Source organism: Mobula birostris, chromosome 32 (assembly GCF_030028105.1).
Source record: "Mobula birostris isolate sMobBir1 chromosome 32, sMobBir1.hap1, whole genome shotgun sequence".
NCBI classification, from domain to species: domain Eukaryota; kingdom Metazoa; phylum Chordata; class Chondrichthyes; order Myliobatiformes; family Myliobatidae; genus Mobula; species Mobula birostris.
Window position 1 is genome coordinate 14,622,066 of NC_092401.1, and position 17,052 is coordinate 14,639,117.

The window sequence follows — 17,052 nt, forward strand, 5'->3', positions numbered from 1 at the left end:
AAAATCTGTGCTAACCAACTGGCTGGAATGTTCACAGACATCTTTAACCTCTCACTGGTGGAGGTTCCCACCTGTTGCAAACGGGCAGCAATTGTACTGCTGCCCAAAAAGAACTGCCTCAATCAATAACAAATAGAACACTCACATCTAATATAATAAAGTGTTTTGAGAAGTTGGTTATGGCTAGGATATCTCATGCCTGAGAAAGCACCTGGATCTGCCACAATTTGCCTACTGCTACAACCAGTCAGCTGGTTGAATGGTCAACCTTGCACTCAATGTCAACAAGATCATGAAACTGATTGGGGGCTTCAGGAAGGGGAAGTTGGGAGAACAGCACTGTCTTCAGTTGACGAGTCAGTGGTGGAAACGGTAAGCAACTTCAAGATCCTGGGTGTCAACATCTCCGAGGACCTGTCCTGGGTTCAATGCATTGATGCAATCATGAAGATGGCATGCCAGTAGCTCTACTTCATTAGGAGCTTGAGAAGATTTGGTATGTCACCAAAAGAATCTTGCAAACTTCTGCAAATGCATGTTAGAGAGCATTCTCACTGTAGGCATCACCGCCTGCTACGAAGGTGCCAGTGCACAAGAAAGATTGCAAGCGACTGCAGAGGGTTGTGGACTCAGCCACCTCTATCAAAGGCACAACCCTCCCCAACATTAAGAACATCTTCTCAATATCTCAAGCTGGCAGATCATGGGCAGACCCCCATGATCTGGGACATACCCTCTTCTCGTTACTACCATCAGAGAGGAAGTATAGGTGCCTGAATACCCCAACTAAATGTTTCAGGAACAGCTACATTCATAAGATTTCTGAACATCTAAGAATCCATGAACACCACCTTATTATTCCTTTTTTTTTGCAGTACATATTTATTTTTGTAGTTTATAGTGATTTTATGTCTTTGCTCTGTCCTGCTGCAAAACAACAGATCTCATATCATACAAATCAATGATAATAAAACCTGATTCTGACATAATTTAACTTTGACTTTCAACATCCATGGATCCATGGCGAGGAAGATATTAGAGCTCATTATTTTATTTTCTTAATATATATCTAAGGCTTAGAGTTGGGAGTGCCTGGCATATTTCCAATTTGCACTTGACGCACAGTTTAAAAGTGGACCCTTAGGAGGAAGTGACGGTCTTCATTTGGATGTAGGCAGAGTGGTGAAATGAATGGACTTTTGGCAGATGAAATGTAAGACACATGCAACAGCCAGGATCTGTTTTCATTGTTTCCCACTCCTATCAGATTCCTTCTTCTTCAGCTCTTTGCCTTTTCCATTCAGCACACTCACATCATTCTCCTTCTTTATACCCTCTGCCCACCTGCCCCACCCACCTTCCCCGTCAGCAGGAGTCACCTATTTCCTGCAGCTTATGCTTCTCCCCCTCTCATTCCCTGTCTTCTGTTGCCTTGCTTTACAATTCCAAAGAGTCTTAGTCTGAAATGGCCACTGTTAATTTCCCTCCACAGATGCTCTCTGACCTGCTGAGTCCCTCCAGCATTTTGTGCGTGTTGCTCAAATGTGAAGTGTTATATATTGACAAAAACAAAGTATAAACTGGACCCTGTATTCAATTCCAAAATAGGTTCTCCAACAGAGATCTAGGATATTTATGCATTAATTGTTCAAGGTGGCTGAACATAATGAAAATGATGTTTAAATAGTTTCAGGATCACAGGTTTTATACACGTTTGTACACGTTTCTACAGAGTAGTTAAGCCTTGATAGAACATTATGGGGAAAATGGTGCTTTGTTAAATATTGAGTACTGGGTTCAGTTCTGCACAGGTATAGTGAAATTATTTCAGGGATTAAGAACTTTATGCGGAAAAATTAGCTGGAGTTGTTTAGTTGGAACTTGGGATAGTTTCCTTGGAGGCTGCAAAAGAATTTGATGAAAATACTTAAATTAAAAAGGGATTAGACAGAAGGGAGAGAAACAGTTCCCAATGGCAGAAGGGTTATGAAGGTAATTGGCAAAAGAGCCAAACTGGGCTGGAGGAAAATATTTTCTTAAGCAGCAGGTGGTTAGAACGTGGAATGTATTGTTCAGGGAGGCAGTGGAGCGTTATCATAAAAGGATTAAATGAATAATTGAAAATAAATTAAAAGTCAGGTTCACTGTCATATGTGGAAATAGTTGCTTTGCTATAAGCTATGGAAGAAAGTTGGGGGAGACTGGGAGCATCAGGATGATTCATTGTTTTCACAGTATTGAATGTGAACAGAACACTGCCCAGGCCCTACACCTTGGAAGGTGGAAATTTTTACTTAGGGCAAGCCACAAATTAGAAGATGGAATCTGCCACCCAGCCAAAAAAACATCGCCTGTTCCTAATGACAAATGATTTCCAAAGGTATACAGGGACGAGTGAGAAAAATACTTCCCTTGGCAGTAGGTGATAAGATGGGATCCAATTTGAGTTGGCACTACAAATGAGTTCCAATATTGAGGGTGAATGAGGTTAACGGCAGATTTTTCAATTTTCTTTCTCAAAATAATATTTCAGGATAAATGTTGCCAAGGAAACCATTTTATCAAAAATGTGGTCTATAGTTGTTCTAAATCAAAAGATAACAAAGCTTCCTACAGTTTTGAAATCAAAATGAAAATTGAATTCAGAAACTGTAAGGCAGCATGACGGAATTTAAGTAAGAAACGCTGGCAATTTGGAAAGTTGGATGACTGATTGAAATCTTGAGCTACCCATGAGTTGGAAATTTTTTACTTTAGAAAAGAAATCTCACCCACTCCACCCAATCTGAGTAAATACTTGGTGTGACAAAGGTTGACAACCACAAACTCTGATGCAAAATTGTCAGATATTTTCACAGCTTTTTAAAAAATATCTGACGAACTGTCTTTTACCATAGTTTTTAGCCAGCTGGTTCTCAGACATGGGTGCTTTCTTTATGACAGCGCAGCATCTTCACACAAACCTGACGTTGTGGCAAATCAGCTTTGGACTTCACATTTGTAAAGTGAGGCATGGCACAGAAAATGTAAACTCAGAAAAACCAAGAGGAAAACAGACAGGACGTATGTAGACCATGAGATAAACTCCAGCCCCTATGGCTGTCATACAACCATAACCACATCCTGCCACTAGAATCCCATCACCAGCGCCCATTAAACCACGCTTCTATTTCTCTATTTTAAAACAGAGGGGTTTATTGGCCAACTCTCAATATCAATGGTGTGTGCAACTCAATGGTAACTTTTGCCTTGCTGTAATAAAGCAGATAATGGCAATAAAGTTGCCTTTCACCCTTACATTTAGATGTTTTTTTGTGGATCAGACTGGAACTTCAATCTAATAATGTAATACTGAGTAAGTTTCAGTACTGGAATCCAAGTGAACACATGAACCAACTGTGTGTCTCCTGAACCAAGGGTAACACAGTAGTGGAGCAGGTAATGCTGTTGCACAGCTCCAGAGGTTGAATGCCAATTTCAGGTGTTGACTATGTAGGGTTTGCATGTTTGGCCTTACACCTACAGCCCAAGCATGTTTCTGTCATCTAATTGGCTGCAGTAAATTAGCTCTTAGTGTAGGCGACTGCTGAGAGAATTGGAGAGAATTGATGGACGTGAAATAAGTGGGGGCTGCTCGGATGGGTAATATACACTCAATGGGTTGAATGATCTCCCACGTTATAGAAACAGAAGAGAAAGTGAGTTCAATATCAAAGCAGAATGAATGGAAGCGAGGACCAAAAATAAGTGGGGACGCAGGGAGGATGGAATGTGGGAAAAATAACTGGTTGAGAAGAGGAAACTTGGAGGAAAAGGAGCAGTGCACAGCATTTACCTGAGCTGGAACACAAAAATTTGAAACTGTCGGCAGCATTTTGAGTGGTTTATAAACTTGCACAGGAAAGGCTAAAAAGCAGCGCGGTTTGGTGAGCTGGAAGGGCCTGTTCCGTGCTGGATTGTTTGGGATGGGATGGAAAAATAAAAATAAAATATAGGTGCACTGAAGGCAGAAAAACCATGATGTGGAGATTAACCTATGCAAAACCAGTGGTACTGGCACCACAGAAGAATAATGTAGAGGAACTGAATGCTGGAATGACAGAATCGTGGTGGGCAATTTATTGAATAATAATGGAATTAACTAAAGTTATGATAGAGTTAGTGAAAAAAATTGCTACTGCGCAGCAATTCATAATGAAGAGAAAGAGATTGAGAATAAGATAAAGCCAAAATGTGGTGTTCAGAACAATACTTCCTTGCTGGAGGATTGACAGAGTTGGGATATACTGTGTCAGGACACTAAATTCCTTAAGTGCACCCTCAGAATTCTGAACAACTATATCCCATCACTCTTCAGCCTTCTTTGCTCTCAAGAAAAACACAAAGTCCTGGGCTGATCATCCTTACCATTTCTGCTATTAGCCTTGTGTTCACAGCTGGAAGCCCTGCAGAGGTGCAGCGCCTCTGCACCTTCTCCAGAGTCACTGCATCCTTTTATGTAAATCAAATAACTAAGATTAGTAAACAAGCCCACAGTTTGTTAGCAACAATATTCAAGAATGAAGCAGCTCAGGTGATTTTAATAAAAGTCACTGAAATAAAAATACTATATGTTTTCCATTTCCAAAGCCACGGAATCATCCAGAATGACTGCCAACATTGGAAGAGCAACAGTCATTATTCTTAGTGGACGAGCCAACCCTGTCAGTTAACAACAATGTGATGATTCAAAATGCATTAGCATAAACGAACAGAGTATTAGTGGAGTCACACATTGTTAAGAGCTGCTATATTCCAAATGAGACATGAAACAGAGGTCTCATTTTTTTGCAATGAATCAGATGAATCTAATTGAAAGAGAACAGTGGACTTCTCAGAGAAGCCAGGCCAACTAATGTCAACAACCAAATTTCTCAACTATTTTCCTTATTAGAATTACTATAACTGCTCTTTTAACAAGATACCCATCCATTTTCCTGGACATTTATTATTGCTCTTCCATGTAACTCACTGGCAAGGATATAAAAAGGTTGCATAGGAATACGATTTATTTCAGAACTAACAGGTTACATGTTAGCAATTTTGATGCAAGTCAGAAATCACCCACATTTCCTTTTACCCATAAGGCTGACAGAGTTGATTTTTCAGTGAAAAGCTATTTCCTTACTGAATCACATTGTAAACAGTTTTCTTTAATTGATAACAAAAAGTAACCAGACAAAATTCTAGAGTTTACATATAAAGCAACATTCCAACACTTAAGAGTCCAGTAATCCCAGGCATCAGAGCCTGTTGCAATAGACATTTTTAATAAATGCTTTTGAAATGCAAGATTCTGAAAGGACTGACAATGTAGATGCTAAAGCAGAATGCTTCACACCTGAAACTAAGCCCAGAAGTTTGATGAATTAAAGTCACCTACTGGAGACTGACCTGAGGGAGAATTTCTTCTTGTACATTACAAATTTTGGAATTCTTTGACCTCAACCCAGATGGTGCCATCACCGATTATTTCCAAGGCTAAAAGAGTGCAAAAAATGTTTCTACAGAGAAAATCAAAGATTATGGGAAACAAGCAGAAAATGGAACCCATTGACAAGAACAGATCAGGTGGCATTTTATTGAGTGGCCGAGAAAGCCTGAGGAATAACATGCCATATCCTTGTTCTTCTTTCTCATGGTATGTTCTTAAATTTACAGATTAGAACAGCCTATAATCAAGGGAGAGATGAACAGGAAATTCAGTGGCTAAAGACACAAGACCAGAGACCCAATATATTTGAATGCATATTTACAATGATGAGCAAAACATAAGAATGAACTATGAGACAACTAGTTGGAAGTTCAAAGTGGAAATTAAAAGGGTAGCAGGTATTAGAATCCGACCTTCATTGGTTCAATCTCTGTGAAACTAAAATTGCTCAATTCTCATGGTTAAAGATAGCCACTCGACTAGTTTTAATAAATGTTTTAATTTCATGGTCCAATTGATTTCAAAGATACTAGGATTTCCAGTTCTATTATTCTTTCAGCAGGTATGCTGATCAGTTCATGAGAACTAATGTTATCAACTTCAAATTTGCTTTTTACTGGATTAAGTCTCTGCTCAGTGCCCTACATATAAGTCACAACAAAATTCCAAACAAACATTTCATTTCCTGAACTATATATTATTCAACAAGATCACTTCCTGGACATCTCTATTCCAGCCTATAAAGTACAAATTCTTCAACCATCCTTTTCAAGTCAGACAACAAAAATTTGTCCTCGACTTCTCTCTGCAATTCTTCCAATCCAAAGAGTGGTCATATCCTGTTAGATACTTATCACTTGAGCTTGGCCCCTTTCAGATGCTTAAAGTTCGGCTGCATTGAAAGCCCGACTGCAGATCCCCACTCCATTGACCTGACTGAAAGTTGGGTTGCATGGATAGTCACTTATAATGCTATCATCTAAGCCACGTAGAACTTGGAATTGTGTTTAAAGTAGTGACGAAGGCATGAGCTGGCTATATGCATTTTGTTATTTCATTCAAGGATGTGTGCTTCACACAGACTGAGACAGCATTTAATTGTCTACTTAATTAATCCTCCAGCATTTTGTGTGTGTTGCTTAAGATTTCCAGCATCTGCAGATTTTTCTTGTTTATGATTTAATTGTCCATTCCTGATGTCCTTGAGATGGTGCTGGTAATCTCTCTTCATAGACACTGAAATCCTTGAGGTGTAAACAAATTCATTCTGCTGTTATGGAGGTAGCACCAGGATTTTGATCCAGTCGCTTCAGATCAGGAAGGCATGTAGCTTGGAGGGCAAATTCCAGGTAGTGATGTTCCTCTTGTCCTAGCTGGTTGAGGTCATAGGTTTGGAAGATGTTTTCAATGGAGCTTTGGCTAGTTGCTACATTGCACCCTGCAGACGGTACAGACAGTGGCTTTGTGTTTTGGCAGTGGAGTGAGTGATTGGTAGTGAATAGGGAGCCAATCAGTCAGCTTCTATACCCTGTATGGTGTCGAGTTTCTTCAGTGTTGAGCTGCATTTATCTAGGCAAGTGGAAAGCATTTCATCTCTCTCCTCAATGTAGATACTTGACAGTTTCAGGAGTTAGGAGGCATGTTACTTGCCACAGGATTTCAATCCTCCTATTTGCACTTGTGCAACTTTGTGAACTTGGCTACTTTGGGATAGTTTCAGAATGAAACTATTGCTCCCTTGGTCTGCGACAAAAGAAGAGTTGTTCTGCTTAAGAATCCTACAGGTTTAGTCACGAAATAAATTTGATTTTATGAGGCCCACAGAAACACTTAATGGCAGCATTTATCTCCTACTCTTATTGCAAGGATGAACAAAACACTGAGCTTCCCACTGGTGTCTCCGAATCCTGTTTAATATCACTGGCATATGTCATGAAATTTGTTCTTTAGAGGCAGCTGTACATTGCAACACAGAATAATAAAAGCTAAAAATTACAAGAAGAAATATATATTAAAAAATAAATTAAATTCGTGGAAAAATAGAGGGGAAAATACTGAGGTAATGTTCATCGCTTCATTTTCCATTTAGAAATGTGATGGTGGAGGGGAAGACTCTGTTTCTCAAATGCTGACTGTGTGCCTTCAGTCTCCTGTAACCCCTCCTTGACAGTAGCAATATGAAGAGGACATGTCCTGGGTGACGGGAGCCCTTATTGACGGATGCTGCCTTTTTGAGGCACCTCCATTTGAAAGTGTCCTGGATTATGGGGAGGTTAGTGCCTACAGTGGAGCTGTTGAGTTTACAACTTTCTGTAGCTTTTACTGATCTTGTGTAGTGGCCCCACCATACCAAATGGTAATGCATCCAATAAGAAAGCTCTACATGCTACATCTGTAGAAATACGCAAGTGTCTTTGGTGACCTATCAGTTCTCCTCAAACTGCTAATGAAATATAGTCTTTGTCATGCCTTCTCTTTAATAACACCAATACGCTGGGCCCAGGATAGATCAAAACTGTTGACACCTAAAAACCAGAAATTGCTCACTCTTTCCACTTCTGCTCCTTCGATGTAGACTGGTATGTGTTCCCTCAACAACACACAACCAGCTGATCTCTTGCTCCTGTACGCCTCCTCATCACCATCTGAAATTCTGCCAACAACGGTTGGGTCATCATTAAATTTATAGATGGCGTTTGAGCAGTTGGCTAAGCACACATCACTGAGGTGCGCCAGTGTTGATCATCAAGTTTAGATTTTTTTTTGATCCACACAGACTGTGGTCTCCTGGTGATGAAGTCAAGGATTCAGTTGCAAAGGGAGGTACAGGGGCCCAGGTTTTGGAGCTTGTTGATTAGAACTGAGGGGATGATTGGGTTGAACACTGAGCTGTAGTCAATAAACTGCAGCCTGATGTAGGCATTCACGAGGTGATGGAAGGCTGAGTGGAGAGCTAGTGAGATTGCATCCACTGTAGACATGTTGTAGGGGTAGGCGAGTTGCAGTGGGTCCAGGTCCTTGCTTAGGCCAAAGTTGGTCTAGCCATGACCAACCTCTCAAAGCACTTCATAACAATAGATGCAAGTGCCTTGGGCAATAGTTGTTGAGGCAGCTCACCCTGGTCTTCTTGGGCATTTGATATGACTGTTGCCCTTTTGAAGCAGATGGCAACATCTGACTGCAGCAGTGAGACTGAAGATGTTCTTGAGCACTCTCTCCAGTTTGTTGGCACAGGTTTTCAGAGCTCTACCTGGGTCAGATGTCTTGAAAGATTTTGTGATGCAGTTTCCAAGACAGAGATCACAGGTCACCAGATGCTGCAGGAATTTACACATATGTAGTTTTATTCTCCCTTTCAAAGCATGTATAAAAGGCATTGAGCTCACCTGGGAGTGAACTATCATGAAGTTAGGTTTTGCTTTGGAGGAAGTAATGCAAACCCTCCCAGACCTGACGTGTATTTGACCCTGAATTGTTTTGTTTTGCCCTTAAAATAGCCTTATATAGTTTGTACCTGGATGTTTTGTATAATTCTGGATCACTGGTCTTGAATGACACAGATCTAGCCCTTTAATAATTCCATTTAGCTAACTCAATTGAAAATAACAATTTTAGTTGAAAGATTTATTTATACCAATAAAAATCAAGTTTTATTTTCTTGGCTCAAACTTCATGAAACTAAGTGTAGTAATCTTGCATCTAGATTTCCACAAACAGATATTTCTGATTTGAGACTGAAGACTTCATGTAACATTAATATAAAGTATACCGTAGCGATACTGGGAATATAAAGGCATAGTTATCCATTTGATCACATAGATTTAAAGACATTCACATTTATTTTAAACAAACTTACTACTAGAATCTACAAGCCTGATGTTGATTGCTAAGGAAAGTATCTGAAGAAAATAATACATTTGCTTCTCCCATAATAAGAAAAAGAAGTTTTAAACTTATACCACAAAACTATTAAGTGAAGGGTGAAATTCAATTTGGAATGGTTCAAAGGATCTCAATCTGAAACTTTATCTTTCTGTTCTTTCCACAGAAGCTGGCTGACCTGCTAAGTGCTTCCAGCCATCGTAGATTAAAAGACAAGTCCAGTGTTGTATTTGTTCATGATGTGATATGGGGCCGTGAAAAAATAAACTCAAGCATGTGGTATCCAAAATGATTCAGCCACTAATAAACTGAGTTCAAACTATATTATTGAAATGAATCACACTCACTATACAATCATTAAACCCACATTCAGTATCACTCCAAAGCAATCATACAATGGAGTCTGTATGAAGAGTTCAGGAGAATCTCCAAACTTTGGATAAAAATCTTCACCATAGATCATCTGAACTTGTAAATTCTGCTTTCAACTCCACATAACTACTAAAATTTTTGCTCCACAGTAAACCATTATCAGTGAAGAAAAAGAGAAGAAAAAGATTCTTATTTTTCAGTTCCATTTTGCAAAATAGTTTAGGAAAAGAGAGATCAACAGAATCAGATGTGGAGGCTGAATTCAGCAAAGATTTTCTGAACAAGAATTTTCTTTAACCAGAAGGACTGCAGGCCAATGTCCACATCAACAGTCAGATTATTCAACATGGTGAGTGGGATATGAGCAAAATGAAAAGGTGCAGGAAGTGGATTGTACCAGTATTAATCAGGCCACAAACAGAGAGGGGTGAACAACTCTACAAGGAGAATACTGCTGCACCTCCACTCCAAAGCAGATTGGGCAGAATTTAGAAATTGCTGTGCATTTTGAAAGCTGTGGCTAGATAAAGCCCCACACCTAACAAGGCATTCAGAAGAGAGTGGTGTCTGACCACAGCAGCAGCTTGCTGCTGGTGCATTTAACCTCTCCCTATATCTGAACTGATAAATTTCACAGTGCAGATGCTGGCAAGTGCTGCAAGCACCCTGGCACCTGTTTAATTAAACTAAGGCTGTTTGGTCCCCATGAAGAGTGTAATGAAGCACAGTTAAACCGTCTGACAAGGAACACCTGTGCTTCACCCCAGTACGTATTGTCCGTTAGCACATATCTCTGGTGCTTACTTCAACACAAAGTACAAGATACAGCATGATTTCTCCCTTTGCTCACACAATGGAAAAACAATGCTGGATAAGTTTGCACACCGAACTCAATAAAAAATTGGCTACATACGAAAGGCAAAGTTTTGGCAGCAGACAGCAACAATCAAGGTGCTAGAACGACGCAAGAACCCCATGCTTTGCTTTAGTTCTTAGAAACTATGATTTCAAACCCAATTCTTACTGGTTTGATCTGTTAAAAAGGCTCTAGTTACCCTAGTGACAGTCCACGATATAATTACAAAGAAAAATGGAAAACAACTTGGCAAGCCACTTAGAATTTCACCATTGAGAATAGATGCCAGCCCACAAGATTAACACAACTGATTTGCTTTTGCTAAATTATACCAATTGCTACCTATCAGTAACTGGCAACCCACACTAATTCAATCTGACTGGTGCTACTGAGAGTAGTATTTGGTATTATTTGCATTGGGCTAATAACCTGCTGTGAAGTACTACACACAAAACAGTCAGAGATTAGTTTCACAGGATTTGAGAGCCAGTGTCACATAGGATCATCCAGGGTACAATAGAACTCAGGATTGTTTTGGTTACAAATCCTTAAACCATTTGTCTCACACCTGCCTTTCCTTACCCTGAGCTCCTTCAGCTCCTGAATGGTGCTCTGTGCTTGTTCTAGTTTCTCACTGGCTGTATTGAACTGTTGTTTTGCTACAGCCAGCTCTCGCTTGATGATGTAGTTCTCCTCGGCTTCCTGCGCCCTGGTTACTTGTCCCTGAAGACAAATCCATGAGGGAGAGAAAGATTAGCGACACAGATGGGCTTCCAAATCCCTGAAGAACTAATTCCACTCTTAATTTACCATTAAAACTTCGGAAAACAAACAAGCTTGGTTCCTGTTCAGGCCATTCATATCCCAGAGTGTAAAAACTAAACCCGAATTCTCCCAGTCCTGAACTAAATTGCACAAAGAGCACTCCCAGAGAGATCAGAGATCTAATGAACTGAGCAGAGTCACACACAAGGAAAACCTTCTGTCTTTGCTCAGCTAAAATGCCAGCACATCAGTTGTACATAGGAAAGAATACAAAAGAATTAGGCTAGGCTGTGAGTCAATCCTGGTGTAACAGCTTACATCATTTCACCACTAAATCTGTAAATCACCAAATAAAGAGGCATCAGCAGAGATTCTGGGAGCGTTCCCAGGCAAGGGGTTCATGCCTTCAAGATGTGAGAAAATGGGGGCTGGGGGAAAAACTAGGAGACAAAGAAACATTAAAGGTGCTGAAGGATTCCAACAGCCCCTTCACACAAAACCCGGTCAGTAAGTTTATTCTGTTCTATGCCCATCTTTCTGAACAAATCCTTAAGTGCATGAACATACCCTCAACAAAACATCAACAATTGAGCAGCCAGTCATCAAGAAAAAAGGGATACAATGTAACCAGGGGTCTGAGGAGTTCTGACTAATGGTAGGAGCTGCATGGCTTCCCAAGACAATACACTGAGGTTAAACTCTTCAGTTAAAATGGAAATACATTACAAAATAAGCAGACTTAAGCCAATGAATGCAAAGTCAATGTGGGATAGTGGGTAGTGCTGGAAGAGAAGAGACAGACAGAGGCAATGGGATGTGGGGTGAGGAAAGGAGACCCAAGTGAGTAGAGGGGTAAGGGATGAGGCTAGGGCTAAGGAGGGGTCTGCACAAATGTGGGAACTGGGGATGGACAATAGGAATGAGGAGAAATGGTACCAGAAGGCAGGAAAACCTCAAATGTTGCACCTTTGTTCAAAAAATGGATAAATCTAGTAATGATAAACCAGTCGGTATAAACACAGTTTTGAGGAAAGTTCAAAAAATTAAAAATCAAGTTCAGAACAGATAGTGACTCGAATAAATGTAGACTCATTACAGAAGGCCAGTGACAATCTATTAGAAGCAACCATGCCGGACTAAACTGACAGAATAGTTAGGGGAAGCAACAGAGAGAGGGATGTGGAAAGTATAATTGGTATACAAGACCTTCCAGAAGATGTTTGTTATGTGTGAGCTTGTCCTCAAAAGAAAGGCTTTGCAGCAGCATGGAGAGAAAATTAACCAAGTAACAGGAGACAGCAGAAGTGACAGATTCTAAGTTTATGGTCAATGAAAACCTCCCCAAAGGTCAATACCCAACATGCTATCTGTTAGTGACTTGAATTGGACATACAGGCACAATTTTCTAATTTGCAGATTGCACTTAACTTGAAGATACAGACCTGGGAGAAGGATAGTATTACATCAAACAGAAACAGACTAATAGCAAGACAACATACTGAGGTTAAACCCCAATCAGTTAGGATGGAAATAGACTCTAAAACAACCAGGCCTGAGCCAATGGATGCGGAGACAAGAGGTGGGCAGAGCTAGAAGGGAAGAGACAGATAGAAATGGTGGAGGGGGCAGATTGAGGTGATAAATTGGATTAGGCATTGGCTTTGTGGGTGAAGCCAGAGGGTGACAGTAGAGGGTTGCCTCTCTTGCTGTTGGCTGTGACCGGTAATGTGCCGCAAGTATAGGTGCTGTGTCCTTTGTTGTTTGTCATCTATGATCTGGATGATAATGTGGTTAACTGGATCAGCAAATTTGCGGATGACAACATGACTGGGGTCCAGTGGACAGTAAGGAAGGTTATCATGGATTGCAGGGTGATCTGCGACATCTGGAAAAAATGGGTGAAAAATGGCAGATGGAACTTACTGCATACAAGTGCCAGGTTTTGCACTTTGGTAGGACCAACCAGGGTAGATCTTACAAAGTGAACAGTTTAACGGAAACAAGAAGGGAAACTTCTTCATTCAGAGGGTTGGAAGAGTGTGGAATGAGCTGCCAGCACAAGTAGTGCATGCAAGCTTGATTTCAACGTTTGAGAGCAGTTTAGATAGGTACATCGATGGTCGGGGTATGGAGGGCTACAGTCCCGGTGCAGGTGGATAGGAGTAGGCAGTTTAAATAGTTTTGACACGGACTAGATGGGCCGAATGGCCTGTTTCTGCACTGTACTTTTCTATGACTCTATGATTCTAAATGTGAGGTGCTACATTTAGGTAGGAAGCGTGAGAAAAGGGAATGAATTGGAGGGCAGAATTGCTAAAAAGGGAACGGGGAGAGGGTGTAAAATGACACAAATTAGAGTGATTCATTTCATATTTTGTTGACACCACAGATCATAGAGTATAAGAGCAGGAGTATAAATCTTTATAAAACACTGCTGGAGTAATTACAGCTTGAGAATTGTGTTCAGGTCTGAGCACCAAATTTTAAACAGATATAAAGGTATTAGGAGAAGCTCCAGAAAAGACATTAAAAGTGATTTCAGTTGCACGGATAGACTGGAGAAACTGACGTTATCCTCTTCAGAACAGAGGATTAGGTGAGAGGATCAGATCGTGGTTCATAAAATGATGAAGTGCATGGTTAAGCATGAGCAAATATAGACCAACATTTAACTTTTAAGACAGCAACTAACTAAGACTTGAATGCACTGTCAAGGGTGGAATTATTCAAAAAGAGATCTTTTAAATTTCTGCAAGAGTTTGCAGGGCCAAGGGCAACGTGTATATAAAGGGAAAAGTGTGTATGAAGAGTTGTTATTGAGGATTTCTGTTATAAAGAACTCAGTGTAAGCTCAGATGGCAAATGGCTTCCTCATTTGAGATGCAAAGGGACAAGGCAGTCAGGAAAACCATACAGGAAACCATTCGGTTGTTGGTAGGGTAGGAGTAGGTGGAATAAACTTGCCCGTAGACAGGTCCAGAAGTTGGGTGTGGGGGGTGGGGGATTCCACATGTCCCATAGGGCGACGTTTTTAGCCTTGCTCAAGGTGGGGGTACCAAAGGAGCAGGTAGATGGGGATTGTACTCCTATCTTCTGTGCCATGTGGAGGGAGCACCACCAGGGGATGTTGAGCAAGGGAAAGGATTCGTCTTGTAAGCCCTCCCTGGGTGAGGGTTCGTTTGATTTCTCATTTAATTTCCTGCCTTGAGGATTCACTTGAAACTTAAAGGGTGTCACACCCCAGGGTCAAATAAAATTCCATGTAGGTTAGATTGACTTTTCTGTCTGGTGCTAATTAAAGTGAAAATAAGCACACAAAATGTGCATAAATTCTCCATACTTCTCTGGACAGTTCACCAAATTTAAAAAGGGCCATCAACTCTCAGGAAGTCCTTAAAGCATTCCTCTCCAACATGTGGTGCGTAATGAACACTTTGTGAGCTAAAAGCAACAACTTGTCCTCTTTCAATGAAAACAAGAGTGGAAATTTTAAACTTTTGACATTGTAAATGTTGGTAGATTCTTAGTACTATTGTTAGCTCTGCCTCATCCAGGAAACGCCAACCTATTTGTGGTAACCTCTATTCATTCTTTCTATGACTTGCCTTTGCTAAAACATTCTCAGTTCTCAGAATCCCAGTACTGCTGAACTTTCTTTCCACAAAACCACTTCTGTCCTACTTGACTACTGAATACCCCAGAGTCTAGGACTGAATACAGATCCCACTGCTAACCTCCAGGGATAACCACAGATGGGCATTTTCCACCAGCAGCCCACCTTATCACAGGGAAGGAAATAAGGCAGAGCTCAAAAGCCTCTATGGCCATTTGTGTTGTCTCCACCCACAGAAATGGACCTAGGTACCAGCAGCATGCCCTGGTGTGTTGTAGACCAGAAATCATACGGTAGCTCTAAACACAAGACAACTCACAGAAAGCTAACCCTTAAGAGCTAGAGGCTTAAACCCCAAAACAGTAATAGCACCAAAGATTTTCAACTTGGCTATAACTATAGATCTGCTACTCACTTCTAACAGGGTAGACTCCTAAAATGCAACAAAAATTTCCTGCTCATATCCACGAAGGTCTTTAATACAAACCACCTTGAACGTGACACTTCAAAGCTGATTAAATAATTGTTTGCATCTGGCAGGTGCACTGTATTAATAAACAGCTAATTTCTCCTTGAAATCCAAAAGGGACGGCTTATCCACTGACCTAATTCACAACACACATTTTACTGTGCCCTCCGATTCCACTGGGAGTTTTTTTTTTCCATTACTGTTCCATTTGTGGTTCATTCGATTGTTTCCATGTCTCATCAAAGTAATTGAACATTTTTCTCGCCTGGTATCTTTTATTACTTTCCTTCCATAGCGTCCGTATCTCTGCTGATGCTAATCATTATCTCCAGTTGTTATGCACCATGTTCAGTCTTCTTATACAGACATATTCACAACCTTACACTTGACCTTGACAGTCCACTACTCCAACAGCCTCAATCATAGATTGGGCTAACACTGATCATTGCTCATTTCTCCCTTCTCCCCAACAGTTCTTTTACATAAACTTCACTTACCCTTTCAGACCACATTTGGATGTTTGTTAAAAGAGAACAAAAAAACTCCAATTCACTTGCAACAGCACTCCTTAAACTCAATTACTCAAACCACTTCAAAAGTAATGCTATCAAGGTGCTTCATTATACTCTCAAAATCTATCATGTTCTGATCTTCGTTTTCACCTTGCCCCCATCCCAGGTCCAGCTTTATCTCCACTGGAGTTCAGGGGTTGCATTAAGAATAAATATGGCATGCTTTCATCATTTTCCACCAAATATGACTGGAGAACATCAAGCACATTGGACCTTGTGTTTCTCTCTCCTTTCCAGGATTATCCTGGAATGTAAGAATAGCTATCCCTCTTTTCTTGACTATAGTCTCATTTTTCTGTCTGCTCTGCCTGCATTTCCAACAGGTTTAAGCAGTTCGTGGGCATGCTGTCTCAACAACTTCACTTGTCTTCCCTAACCAGCAAGCCAACATAACATTCTCTTCCCTCATCCCCAGTAATGCCACGACTGAGAGTTTGGTAACTGGAGGTCCATTAAATCAATGCTGTGGCCGGGAAATGGAAGAGGCAGGGTGAATGGACCAATAGAGCTTACCAAGCTGGAACATGATGATGGATCAATGGGAAGGATTGGAAATGACAGACGAGGAGGGACAAAATTGGGGGCAGGCAACTTCCACGGATTGGCAAGCTGCAGAGGAAAACTGATGGAAGAAGATTACAGAATTGTCAAGTGCAGGTGAGAGAGGTGGTGGAGCTGGCTCGTTGCAGAAGAAGATGTTAGTTGGGAGTTTGTGTATCTCCAGAATGAAATAATTCACTTGCCTGGCAATGGTCCAGGAGGACCACATTATCCACGTATGCTAAGTGTAAAACCATCAGGACAAGATAGTCCATGTTCAACTGCAATGCTCCAAAGAGTGTGTAGAAAGAATGATGTTATCCTCACTCAAAAGTCACGTGAGGGATGACCCATATTGGGAGATTCTAAGTTACATTTTTCCCATATGATACAAACAGAACCAGAATTGTTATGACATTTCACTCCAGGTTCCAAGTTGCAAAATGGTGAAAAACAAATAGTAATTTCCAAATTTCTATGTAGACAATGTTGTTGCATAAACCTGATGTC

At 40.6% G+C, this 17,052-nt stretch overlaps 1 protein-coding gene across 10 annotated transcripts in view; it reads right to left on the minus strand.

Moving 5' to 3' along the window:
- LOC140191247 (EVI5-like protein) overlaps window positions 1-17,052 on the minus strand; it is a 265,130-nt gene that overhangs the window by 108,877 nt on the left and 139,201 nt on the right. For 5 of the 10 annotated variants that reach the window (XM_072248473.1, XM_072248475.1, XM_072248477.1 and 2 more), the window contains 2 exons: window positions 11,166-11,306; window positions 4,408-4,491 (listed from right to left, as the gene is read on the minus strand). The exons of 2 other annotated variants lie outside the window; for them this stretch is intronic. In XM_072248473.1, the coding sequence (XP_072104574.1) occupies window positions 4,408-4,491; window positions 11,166-11,306 (225 nt within the window). The remainder of the gene's footprint in view (window positions 1-4,407; window positions 4,492-11,165; window positions 11,307-17,052) is intronic. 3 more of the 10 variants (XM_072248479.1, XM_072248476.1, XM_072248482.1) reach the window with 1 other exon arrangement.